The sequence below is a fragment of the Suillus discolor genome (assembly GCF_016758755.1).
Source record: "Suillus discolor strain FC423 chromosome Unknown F5147scaffold_452, whole genome shotgun sequence".
In the NCBI taxonomy this organism is placed as follows: Eukaryota; Fungi; Basidiomycota; class Agaricomycetes; order Boletales; family Suillaceae; genus Suillus; species Suillus discolor.
This window is the reverse complement of record NW_024541699.1, coordinates 3,160-15,583: the sequence shown is the minus strand read 5'-3', so window position 1 is coordinate 15,583 and position 12,424 is coordinate 3,160. Positions and strand designations below refer to the sequence as shown.

General features: G+C 47.7%; 3 protein-coding genes across 3 annotated transcripts; 2 read left to right on the top strand and 1 right to left on the bottom strand.

Moving 5' to 3' along the window:
• Window positions 1-777: 777 nt before the first annotated feature.
• Window positions 778-3,181, top strand: F5147DRAFT_809721 (MFS general substrate transporter; the record flags this gene model as incomplete). Its single annotated transcript, XM_041443428.1, has 9 exons — window positions 778-1,052; window positions 1,114-1,194; window positions 1,248-1,462; window positions 1,594-1,610; window positions 1,659-1,875; window positions 1,929-2,142; window positions 2,196-2,367; window positions 2,441-2,496; window positions 2,547-3,181. 9 exons carry the CDS (start codon window positions 778-780, stop codon window positions 2,686-2,688), a joined length of 1,389 nt encoding a protein of 462 aa, XP_041284202.1. The 3' UTR covers window positions 2,689-3,181.
• Window positions 2,668-6,939, bottom strand: F5147DRAFT_842530 (DNA topoisomerase). Its single transcript, XM_041444421.1, has 15 exons — window positions 6,701-6,939; window positions 6,280-6,644; window positions 6,048-6,223; window positions 5,757-5,997; window positions 5,624-5,705; window positions 5,425-5,561; window positions 5,155-5,375; window positions 4,917-5,108; window positions 4,556-4,860; window positions 4,209-4,503; window positions 3,775-4,160; window positions 3,474-3,725; window positions 3,394-3,421; window positions 3,233-3,343; window positions 2,668-3,181 (listed from the first exon to the last, which is right to left on the bottom strand). The coding sequence occupies exons 1-15, from the start codon at window positions 6,779-6,781 to the stop codon at window positions 3,015-3,017; spliced, it is 3,039 nt and encodes a 1,012-aa protein (XP_041284201.1). The 5' UTR covers window positions 6,782-6,939; the 3' UTR covers window positions 2,668-3,014.
• Window positions 6,940-9,470: 2,531 nt separating this feature from the next.
• F5147DRAFT_736802 (uncharacterized protein) lies at window positions 9,471-9,939 on the top strand (the record flags this gene model as incomplete). The annotated part of the gene is made up of 3 exons (XM_041439435.1): window positions 9,471-9,694; window positions 9,729-9,783; window positions 9,836-9,939. Coding segments are annotated over 2 exons (279 nt in total), but the record flags the coding sequence as incomplete, so codon positions are not given.
• Window positions 9,940-12,424: the final 2,485 nt, after the last annotated feature.

Sequence of the window (12,424 nt, the reverse complement as noted above, 5' to 3'; positions counted from 1 at the left end):
AATGTCGTTTGGCATGGTCTTTGCCAACGGTGTACCTTCATGTTACTGACCACACGTACGTTGAGGATGAGGCACTGAATGTCTAAGAAGACCAACGTCTATTATCAGTCGACATACGATTGGATGCAAATTGCGGGCGTGGAAAAGATCTAACTTCCAGCGGCTGCAACGGACCCTGGTCACATTTTCAGGGTAATCATTCATTCCTAGCACTGTGACTTCTTCGGCTTCACTAACAAACTTTACGTCAATAGCATTGCGGGCTTATGGTTCATGAATAATGATTCGATAATGGTTAGTGCGTGGTAACCACTGGGCCACCTGGCAAACTTCGAAATCGTGTCATGATCTTGACACGAGTATCTTCCTTTGGTGAGCGCACCATTCATCTTCGTGGCTCACTAACCGGATGGGTTTCTACATATCATAATCAGACCTGGAGCGCGCCTCTAGTTCACGAAGTCTTTACAAATGCTGTGCGACTCCCAGTTCAGATTTCAGTGCACGACTTATTATCGTGATGGATTCAATTGAATCACATCGGTTCCTTCCGCGCCTATCAAGGCTACTCATGTGTAATATGTGGGTTTTCGTCCCATTCTAAGTTTTAGCCAGGCATTCATCTATTCAAGCCGTGCTAATATTTGACCAGGTATGTACTGCGTCGGAATTTCGCATGCCTCCAATTCATTTGAGTCACTAGTAACTAACCATATAAGAGGAAGATAGTAGTTCCTTCTTGATAATGAGCCCTCGTACGTCCATCTTCCAACTACTATGTCTGAGATACACGTAGAGGTCGAAAAACTTGACAGCAACAAGGTGTCTGTTCATCCGCACGCCGCGCTCTTTAAACGTCCGACAGGATGGAGGAGGTACTACTACCACCCCATCACCCAAGTGTCGATGTTGGGATTCGTGTGTTTCTTGGGCCCCGGCATCTTCATTGCACTGACTGGTCTCGGTGGCGGAGGCCAAGTCAACAGTAAAGTCCAAGCTAACGCCAGCGCGATTTTGTATGCGACTTTTGCATTTTTTGGATTATTCTCCGGGTGAGTTCAATAACTTCAATTAGGTCGTCGATTTGACCCATGGCGACTCATGTCGTTGCAGTTCCATTAACAATGTCCTCGGCCCTCGGTGGACTCTGATACTTGGAACGTTGGGCTACTCGTTGTATATTGCTTCGTTCCTGTATGATGACTCGTACCTCGATCCTGTGATGTTACTGAAATGTTGCACTTCAGTGTTATCAACATCCATCCTGACGCGAGTGCTTTCGTTATCGCCGCCGGTGCCATCCTTGGTATCTGTGCAGCTTTGCTTTGGACCGCGCAGGGTTCTTTGATGATGGCGTACCCCACAGAGGCTCAGAAGGGCACGTTCATCTCTATCTTTTGGACAATCTTCAATCTTGGAGGGGTCATGGGTTCTGCTGTAGCATTTGGAACCAGTTTCAATCGTACCGTGAGTGATATATATGTTACGTTTGTGAATAGAAAGACGTGCTCATGTCCTCCACCGTCAGACCAACAGTGGTAAGCATATTGTGGCTATGACTGACCGCGGAGCTGATTGATCTTGTCATCTTAGTTGGCAATGGCACATATGTATGTCTTTTGATAATCTCTTGTTACCAGTGATTGACACTAAACTAGGTTGGCTTCCTGATTTTGACCCTCGTCGGCGTATTCCTCCCACTATTGATGGCAAACCCAAACAAGGTGATTCGTACGGACGGGACTCACGTGAATCAGGTCAGCTACCCATCGTGGAAGACGGAGGTGTCCCGCTTGTACGTGGCGCTTAAGACCGACCCTTGGATTATCTTCCTCTTCCCGATGTTCTTTGCCAGTAACTACTGCTTTACCTGGGGTTCGTCACGGTACTGTTCTTTGGATCAGCGTGGTCGCTGATATGTTGCGCAGAATACAATAATTACAACGGCGCGATATTTACTATCCGTGCTCGCGCCCTGAATAGCTTGATGTCCTATACGTCGCAGGTCTTTGGATCTATCTTCCTCGGTTACTTTATTCTTGACCAGAAAAGGGTCCGGCGTAGAGTCCGTGCCCTCTACGGCTGGAGCCTCGTATTCTTTGTGGTTTTCGCTTCCCACGTCTGGGCATATTTCTACCAGAAGTATGTCATCCTGCAATACCACAGGCTCAGATTACAATGGAAGTGTCCCTTAGGACATATACCCGCGCTGAAGCCATGAAGGATGCTTACAAGATCGACATCATAGACGGAACCTATGTTGCACATGTCTGGGTCATGATAGTCCATGGCTTGCTGGATTCAATGTTGCAGACATATGCATACTGGCTAATAGGCGCGATGTCGAACGACCCTGCCAAGCTGGCCGTGTTTACTGGGTTCTGCGCGTATTAACTTTGTAAGTTCGAGTTAAATACTGATCAAGCACCATACAGATAAGTCCCTGCAATCAGCGGGTGCGGCAGGCGCATGGAGTGCTGATGCTGCTGGAATCCCGTGAGTTCCTCAATCCTTTGTGTGAACAAATCACTGGACCAGCACTTCAGATATATGAACATCTTCCTATCGACTTGGTGCCTAATGGTCGGCAGCATGATCTTTGCCGCACCAATGGTATACCTTCGCGTTACCGATCATACGGACGTAGAGGATGAGACTGTGAGTACCCCCACTCCAGGGGTGGAGTAGCGCCGCATAGTTTAGTCAGTTACCTTCGGGCTTTGTCGTAGCGTAGTGCTTTTCACCACTTCTTGGACACGCATGCACAGTCGCGGTTACATTGCTCAGCGCTCCACCATGATTGCCAATATAATGCACCTGTCACTAGTGTTGATGTCCACTACAGTGTGCGAGTCGCAAACGTAGAAAGTATTAGGACTTGTCAGATTGACTCGCCACTGATTAAGTCTTAAAATGTACAGTAACTGACAAGCACAAAAGAGTACGAACGCTCTAATCAAGTCGGTTTGCCATTTTAAGCGGGTCGACAGTCATAGCGCATTCGTCGTGTAACCTCAGAAATCATCTGGAGCGCCAAACGTTCCTCCTTTCGTCTTGAACGCCCCTCTCTTCCCACCTCTCTTCCCACCTCTCCCTCGGGAAGTGGTGCTCGAAGACTTTGAAGCTCTTGAAGTAGATTTTGGGCGCTTTGATGGCCCAGGCCCACCACTATCAGGACATTCTGTCATATTATGAATGAATGGGACGTCCATGTACAGATGCGGCACCATACCAGAAGTCCAATGCCCTGTCTGTCCACACTTGAAGCACGCATCACCGGACGCTGATCCTCCCGCCTTTGCTGCAGGCCTCGATCGACTAGTCCTGTCACCATTTGGACATGCTAAATGTATTTAGCAACCTCTAACAGCACATAATTTTACTGTTACTCACCAGACGCCCAATGGCCTTCTTGATCACACTACATGTAAGGTTAGCGTCTCGAGGCTTTGTCTTTACGTGTGCACACAAACCTTGAAGCACTTCCCGCTACCGGAAGTTGAATCATTTTGGGTTGCTGATCGAGACGACATGGGACGTGGACCAGCAGCGCTCTTAGGTTTAGGTGTTTCATCGTCCCACTCGAAGAATGCACACCCCCCATCCTTTCCTTTGGGACATCCCCAGAATATTCGTCCTTTATTTGGCCCCTCCTTATTGACAGTACGCCGTGCCGCGTCTTCACGACATTGACATTGACGTGCAACGGCGTCGACCTGATTAAGCTCACACAGCTCTGTATGAAACAAGATGTAGAACAAAACATGAACTCACTGAACGTTCGCTAGCCAATGCGCGCTTGGCCGGGACAAGCGGCGTGGGATTCGCTGGCATACCAATCGATCCGTCGTCGCACCATTTGAAAAACCCACATCCGTCACCGACTCCGCAGGCATAGAACTGCTTGCCTTCACGAGCTGACTTCTGTGTGACTGTTTTGCGCTGAGATGGAATACCACATTCACATTCGGGGGTCATGCTTGAAGAAGGCAAGGGGTTGGGTCGGGGAGCAGTTGTCGGGGTAATAACCCTCGAGGATGTAGGTTTACTCCCAGAAGAAGTTGTCCGCGAGACAGGAGCACTGGGCTTTGATGTCACATTGGATGCTCGTGAACGACTTCGAGGTGGCGAGGGAGGCGGAGGCATATCATCATTCGAATCTAGAGAACCATATCAATTATCATCTCTCATAACGTAAATTTACATACCATCAATGTCGTTGGAAGGTGGCGGTGGGGCGGCCCTAGCGGCACCTCGTCCACGGCCTCTCGGTGCTGGAGCTGCAGCGCCCCGTCCGCGTCCTCGCCCTCGACCGCGGCCACGGCCGGCACCTCCTGGTGGGGGTCCTCCATTGTCGTTATCATTATCATCATTATTTCCGCGACCGGCACCCCTTCCTGCGCCTGCACCTCTACCCCTTCCACCGCCGCCACCGCCGCCACCATTGCCACCGCCACCACCCTGGTTCGCCCCTGCGTTACGTTCAATGTACCTGCGCACGCTCTAAAGTGCATTGTGAACGAGACGACAACAGTGTGTAAACCAGACCACCTACAGATACAACCTTATCGAACTCTCTCTTTGCGAGAACATACATCTCCCTGTATTGTTCGATGCTTTCGGTGAGCATCTCTCCTTTAGATTTCGTGCCCTCGCAAACTCGAACCATGCCGCGTTCGGTTTCACGCCTGAGCTGCGGCTTTGATAAGCTTCTTTCAAACCCAATTTCATTATATCCTTCTATAAGCCCAATTCCAAGCGTCGAGGGCATGAGATGTTTTGTTGCACCATCCATGCGTTCAATGACATATTCCCGGTCGATAATCGTCTGGATGTGCTGAGCAATCGTAGCATCAGTGCCTGCGGAATAATAGATGATCAGAATGGGGCGAATATCGTCCTATGTGGAAACCTACCAATGCCGTTCTTGTCCATGAGGGTAACCAAGTCCGCCTCAGTGAGGAGAGACGGCGAGGAAGTTTGACCGTCCTTGATTTCGCATACCGTAGGTACAAACTGCTCTCCTTCCTGAAAGTTCGGTATCTCTTTTGCCGACCACTTGTCATATGGGTATACTTCAAGGTAATTTCTCTGAAGGACAATCAATCCTACGAGGGTGTGAACGTGAGTCTGAATCGCAGCAGAGGTACTCACCGGTTGCATTAAACTCTTCACCACCATAATCTACTTGTACAATTGTCTCTTTGCCTTCCGCATCCTTGCTACAGCTTGCAAGAAAACGCCGAGTTATGAATTCGTATACCTTCTTCTCGTCACCAGCAAGATTCCCTGCATGAGCAGTGGGGTGAATGGGCGGGTGAGCCTTGTCGTTGTTTTTGCCCCGTCTTGGAGTATTGAAATTGCCCTCATGTAGGCTGGGCATGTATAAGTCTGGCGTTCACAAAAAAACCTTGGGAAGCATACCCAGTGGCGAATCCTCCCCAAGCAGGATCGGCGGTTTGCTTCTCGATGAGTGTCATAAAATTGAACTGAGGATCGTATTGGTCCGTTTCTGTGCGTGGATATGACAAAAAACCTTGTTGGTAAAGCTTCTCCGCAATCTGGTGAATATGACCACGGTCAGATGGAAAGAAAGAAGCGCCTAGATCTCGATTCAGCTCACATCGAGGACCTTCTTGGGAGCAAGCTTTAATAATCTGGATCCTGCTTTCTGTAGCTCTACGGTTGTCAATGGGAGTGGTTTGCTAGGATGTTCAGCCCGGTCTAGAAAGATTCAAACAAATAAGAAGACTCACTATTTTTTGACATCTTTCTGTGTCACTTTCACCACTCTAGCAGTGGGACTCTGCAAAATCTCCTCGTGTATCTCAGCAACGAGATCGGATTCGAATAAGTGACCCCTTTTCCAGTTAAAGTCGACCTTCTTATCATCACGATCCACAGAAAGGTTGATATACCAGAAGTCTTCCGGAACGAAGGACTTGACTTGATTGTATCTTTGGACGACAAACCCGAGCGTTGGAAATTGACAGGGACCTGCTCGGAAATGTGTCATGAAAAGACAAGTGGCTCGATGACGAACGAACCATACGAGACGACTTCTCTCTTTTCACGAAATTGGGCGAGCCGTGTCTGCAGTGTAAGAGTTTGCATACGTGTGAATGCGGCACCTATTCTCAGGTCAAGGAAAATGCGCGCCTCGACGGCATGGGCCTGAGCCATGTCAAGGTCAACAGGGTGCTGAGCAGCACGATGAATTTGCCTGGGGTCATGAACATTTGTTAGTGAAAAAACTCTGGCCGAGAATCAGATACTCACTGGGGAATGATGGCACTAAATCTAGCTCTCTTCACAACGATTTGTGGACGTGATTTCCTGCATACCTTAGCAATCTCGCTCCCGATGTTCTCTCCTTCGCGATCACAATCTGTCCAAATCATGAGGGTATCCGCTCGACGCGCTTCAGTCAAGAGATTGCGTTCGATACTCTTGTTGTCTGCGGGTACTGAGGTGTGAATGGGCGCATCGAACAGTGTAATAGGGTCACAAGAATTCCACTGCCTGTACTCCTCTGGAAAGTCGTGGGCAAGCAAATGACCACAGACGGCGGTTACTGTAAATTGTGAGTTGGTTTGTGGGTAATCGAAATCAAAATTCTTGATGAATCTGTTAGACGTTGGACGCTGGAAGCAAAATGTACGGATTTGAGAATGTTGGTACGTAATAATCTCTGGCTTACTGTTTCCAGACGACCACCAGAGAGAATTGAGCTGATTGAACGAGCTATAGAAGGTTTTTCTGCCACACAAAGAACTCGCATGCTGTAGTTGAAGAATGATTCTGCGTGAAGAGTGTGGAAAAGCCTGGTCCTTAATTTGTCGAACTGGGTCGTTTAGCTTTAGAACGGAATTACCGGGATAAATCCAGGTTTGATTGGCAGACGTGCTCACGAGAAACGATGCTGCTCTCCGAGGCCCGAGCCCCACTTTGAACGGACAAAACGCGACACGGGCAGCACGCGTCGCGAGTTGAGACTCCGCGAAGCACGTGCCAGCGCCAATCAAAACTTCTACATCGTCCTTTCCAGCACAGCATCGTCGAAATCAAGGCATTATGCATTATGTCTCAATCATTCAAATGCATTTTTGCCACCGCTGGGTCAAGTATTTCTGTGACCAATACATCACAATCGAGGTCCCATGGACGATATGTTGACTCGACGGTAATGCAGGGCCTGGATCAGTTTTATCATGCCAACCTGACGTTGATATTGAAAGAAGCACCGTGAAAAAAACGCGTCCCCTGTCAAGAAGACACGGTCAGAAGCGGATTTCTCTCACCATGTGGCTATTGAAAATTTGCGATGCTTTCAAACTGGCACTCAAGAATATTCTTTTCGATCTTCACAATGTTGAATGTCCCATGTCACGGACCAAGATGCGACCAACCGTGATCCCTTTCCACCCAGTGGAACTGCCGCAGGACTATGTTTGGTCCTATTGCATCGATAAGATCAGTAGCACCACTACTGGTACTGAACTCTATGAATCAATCTAATCGATTTTGAAGTTTGTCTGAAATGGTACCAAATTGCGTACATTTGCAATGTGAATTGGTTGTGCATCTTGCCGATACAACCGCAGTTTCTGCACCAGGATGAATACTTCACAAGCATCAAGCAACAATCACATCCAGGGCAAATATTTACGGTGCTACTTGATCGATCAATCCCTGAAAGGCTCATCCAGGTTATCTTGCCCATTGATGATAACTTCTTGCAGTCACCATACCCATACCGCTGCATCGTTTCCTGATTTCTATGCTAGGTTCTCTTATATTCACGCGTGCAGGTGAATACTGGCTCTAAAAGGCCCCATGGTTGCGCCAGGGGCAACCAATCATCCCATGATATCCAGTTGAATCCACATATGAAAACTCCGCATAGAACCCCATTATGGTGAGGACTGCATCACTTCCTGTCCCTAATTTCAGTGACCATACGTTTGGATTCTAGAGTTACGATGAGGATGATGGCACGGTCTACATTGTAGTCCAGCTCATTCTTCGTCATACGTAACACTCGCCATTTGCAATGACTACATAGCTGCTAAACCAATTTGTTTAGTGGATGAAGCTAACCATCACAGTAATCTTCATCTTGTTGGACTATTCTATCACTCCCTACCATCGTCGCATGTCGCTGAAAGTGACTGGTTGTAGGGTGTTCTCGCACACATCACTCGTCACTGCATTTCATGTGCATCGGCTCAGACTCGGATGTAGCGTATTTTTTGATCCACTCGATCAATCCCGAATTGGGTGTATGGTGGGTACGACGATCGTTGGCCTACAGTGTATCATCCCTATACTTATTCTGTAAATTCAGTTTACTGTCCCTACAGGTTGACCGTACAAATAGTTACGAAGTGGAGCATAGTACATCATAATATATTCGTACAAGACAACAGGATTGCTCACCTGAGCATCCTACGTTGTCAGGCCTGTTAGACGGTGTGCCTAGCCGGATCTAAGTCGAGGGGCTTCGGGTGGTTCCCTGCCAGTACGAATGATTGGGAATATTTCAGGGCGCAGTGCAAGAGCTTAACTGACACAGAAGGGTGGGAATGAATTTTTCGGTTCTTTCCTCACTACTCTGACAACCTGTGCAAGAAGAATTTTTGGTGATGACTGATTCATCATATATATAGCATCACCAGCGCTATGGTCATTATCTTGCACCTTTGATGCAATACGTTCCACTCACTTTTTAACTTCTCGCACCATATGGCACATCCGGTATAAGCGATACCGTCGTGACCCATGTCAACGCCTCTACTAGTAGTGTTTGCTAACAACTAGTACCGAGCTTTTCGCTAGTGCATGTGTAGCCCAAGCTTGCCTTTCCCCATGTATTAACAAGTGGTTGTACCTCCAAATAGGCTCATCCTCGTTTGCTTGCGAAGAGTATAAGGAATCGGCACTCAATGGAGTGAACATCAATATTACCGGTCGTTGACTTTCACATTCACGTTTAGGGGCTTTATATAACCACGGACGAGTGGCGTAAGGTGGCGTAGCGCCATCTCGGAGAGATTTGGGAGGCGAAGCATGGAGTTTTAATTTTAGCAGATGCCGGTTGTGCCGGTCGAAGTAGTTACTGTCGACTATCAAACACGCAGAAACTTTCGTTTGAGGTTGATCATCACATGGACATAAACAAACGGTTCTAAAGACACCCGGCACAACCGGCACCCTGCTAAAATTCGAACTCTGTGCTGCCGACCAGTCTAACTGTCAAAAATATGTCAGACTAGTCACGAGTCTTTAATTAGCATACGGTATGACAGCCCGATGCATACCACGCAACAGTCCCATCTACGTGGATTGCATAGATATTCCATTTCGCACTGGAAGGTGGTATACATATATATAGTGCGAATGTTGTTGTCATACTCATCTACCAAGTTTGCTTCTTATCCACACCAAATTCTCTACCAATATGACCTAGTGCTGCCGCGGTCCGGTCCAGAACCACGGTTCGAACCGGACTTTTGGTCCGGTTCTCTGTGGTTCGGTCCATGGTTCCCTCACCAGCCAGAACCGGACCGGAAAGCGGTTCTGGGATCTGGACCTTCACTAGTGGTCTGGTTCTGGTTCGACTTTCCCGAACCTTCCCGAACCGTTCCTTGACCTTCGAATTCCCTCGACTTCGACACCAACCACGACGACATCGGTGTCCATGTCGACATCAAAACACCGTCTTCGAGATTTGCATTATTTGTTAATCAGGCTACTGTTAGCCTTTTTGAAGGTAAGTACTAATCAATTTATTCTCAAGACTCTGACATATGTTTACCTATATCACAGATATCAGATATCTACTTGTTCTAGTCTATATGCTTCCTGGATAGTCATGATCCTCCACCGGTTCTCAACTCTAACAGATCTCCTTGGATATTGTCGCTCTGTGGTGTTAGGCTATGTGCCATGCATAAAACAGGGTGCCGACCAAAAAACTGTGAGTTATTTGCCTGACGATGTCTGAAGACTGCTGTGCTCTGAACGCTGACGGCACCCTCAAGGATGCTTCTGAAATTACCTTTTTTAATGATCCTGACGATAAAGTACCATTGCCCCAGGTCGCATCTTCTGCCCAGCCATCCTCTTCCACTACATCCGCAAAGGACGCCTTCTCCGTTCTAGGCAGTTCTGTTCCCTCTGAACGCGCTTTCTCCAGCGTGGGCATCACATCAACTCTGCGCCGCAACGCACTCGCATCATCCACTTTCTCCGCGCTACAATTGATGAAGGCAGCCTATAAGAATGGACATGTGTCAGCAGCAGTAGAGGCAGAAGGGTATGCAGTTGGTATGCAGTTAGACTAGCTACCCAATGTCATGTAGATGTCTTGTGAATGTTTTTTCCATTGCTTGAAAAATTTTCGGTTCGGTTCGCGTTCGGACCAGACAAGAACCGGACCAGACCATTGAGAACTGTTCTCAATGGTCTGGTTCTGGGTTCGACAATTTTAAAGAACCAAACCATGGTTCGGTTCTTGGTTCTCATCAAGGACCCTCTGAACCGGACCGAACCAGACCACGGCAGCACTAATATGACCATGGTCTCAGATGATCCCACTTGGTGGCCGACCATCAATGCAAATCGTTCTCTTAGCTATTCTTTCGGTTTGTGGAGAGCAGTTGGATTTGATCCTGTCAATATTTCAATCTAACCTCTACTGCTGCCTTGCAGTTGCTGCCTTCGTTGGAGTGACATATGATTGGGGTGAGCATGATGATATCCAAGGACTGCTGATTTCTTACAAGTACTTTCAGCACTTACATTTGGACAAGAGGTATGTCGATGCTATGACCAGAGCAGCTGGCATCTTGCTGAAAATAGTTCTATAGGTGGAGCTGATCTGGGTGAGTAGAGTCTGGTGTCAGAGGAACACACACGAAAACATATTTGATTCCAGAGACAATGCTGGTCCCTAATGACGGTTATGTATCTCAGTGCACGTACCTTATTTGTCACCATTGCCATGTTGTGCTGACTTGAAGGTATTTTAGGTGTGCTACCTTGGAATCTTATCTGCTGTGTATGTTTGGAAGGTTACACAATCGGTGTTGTGCTAATTGTCTATCTCTCATAATCAGCATGAACGTGTTGCATATGTCTCAGTAAATCGTGATTTGTTGTCTTTGCTTCTTCTGACCAATGGCATTCAGTGAGTGTTCCGACCATCTTGCTGTCAGATACAGTGAGTCTTCTGCACATATGACTGCCATTCCTCTCCAATTAACCATGGTGCCCTGTAGGAGTGGGTGTGGTTCTTTACTAACTTATTGGTTCACTAATGACTGTCGTGCTATACTGCCACAGATGTGAGTCTCTTTGGAGTGTGCGCTACCCGAGGCTGGTCACTCACTGGACTGGTCAGGCTTAATTTCATACAACGTATGGAATTGGATAGTTGATGTGGCATATGTAATTCTGTGGGGTAAGCTTGGCACTTGCGAGACCTTAGGCCTTAGCAGTTGACTTGACTGAAATATGCTGCAAGTCATCATGGTCACTCGGTTGTAGTGATGTGCACGGCCCGGCTTCAGGCCGTGGGCCGGCCAAAGCCAAGCCTGATTAGGCCGAGCCGAGCTGGGCCCAAGTCAGGGCCCGGCTTGAGGTGTTGAAAAGCCTGAGCTGTGGCTTTTTTTCCCCCATTGATATCGATTTTACAGACTTCCACGGACTCAATGACATCTTAATTTGACGTGTACTGCTACTCATCCAGCCCAACCGAGAGTTGTGCACCCACCAATCATGAGCAACCTCACTTTTTCTCATGTCTCATTAGACCTTTAACCCCCTCATCTCAACATCAGGTAATGGGTCATGTCCAAATGCAGATGGGTGTGTCATTTATATGCTCACTACGTCTTCTGATCAGCACGCGTCCCATGGAGACAAAGATGTGGCAGCTGGTGCTTACAAATAATATGCGGCTGTGATGCAGAGAGTTTGTTGTCTTCACCGTTAGTCTTTTCACTTCTGTTCGACGTGTTTTTGTCGGCAGCTCACTGAGTTTCTAAGTCTGCCGTGGACTACAACCCTCCATATTAATGTCTCATTTAATCCTGTCAGAATTCGATCTTGTGGTGGTTTGCCCTCTTCACACATCATTCTGTACAGGTGGTACTACAGCCTGTGCCACTTAGCTGCATATGATCCCTTGCTCAGGATCTTGATTCTTCTAGAACACTCTCCTCGCGTTTCGACTCTGTAGGCCCCGTAGGCATGGAGGCGGAAGAAGAACAGCGTCGACAGGATATTGGTGAATCACAGTGACTCATTGTAGACTTTTGGGTGAGTGATTCACCAGTTTTTCCGTGACAGACGATGACCACTCCGTTCAAATCAATGCTTGCTATCACACCCCTTCATGCCACCTCCTCCCAAGACCTAC

Coding starts and splice junctions, on each gene's coding strand:
- F5147DRAFT_842530 (XM_041444421.1), bottom strand. CDS start 6,781: ATGCGAGTTCTTTGTGTGGCAGAAAAACCTTCTATAGCTCGTTCAATC. Junction 6,224..6,279: donor TTTAGTGCCATCATTCCCCA/GTGAGTATCTGA, acceptor TCATGACCCCAG/GCAAATTCATCGTGCTGCTC. Junction 3,182..3,232: donor GACAGGGCATTGGACTTCTG/GTATGGTGCCGC, acceptor ATAATATGACAG/AATGTCCTGATAGTGGTGGG.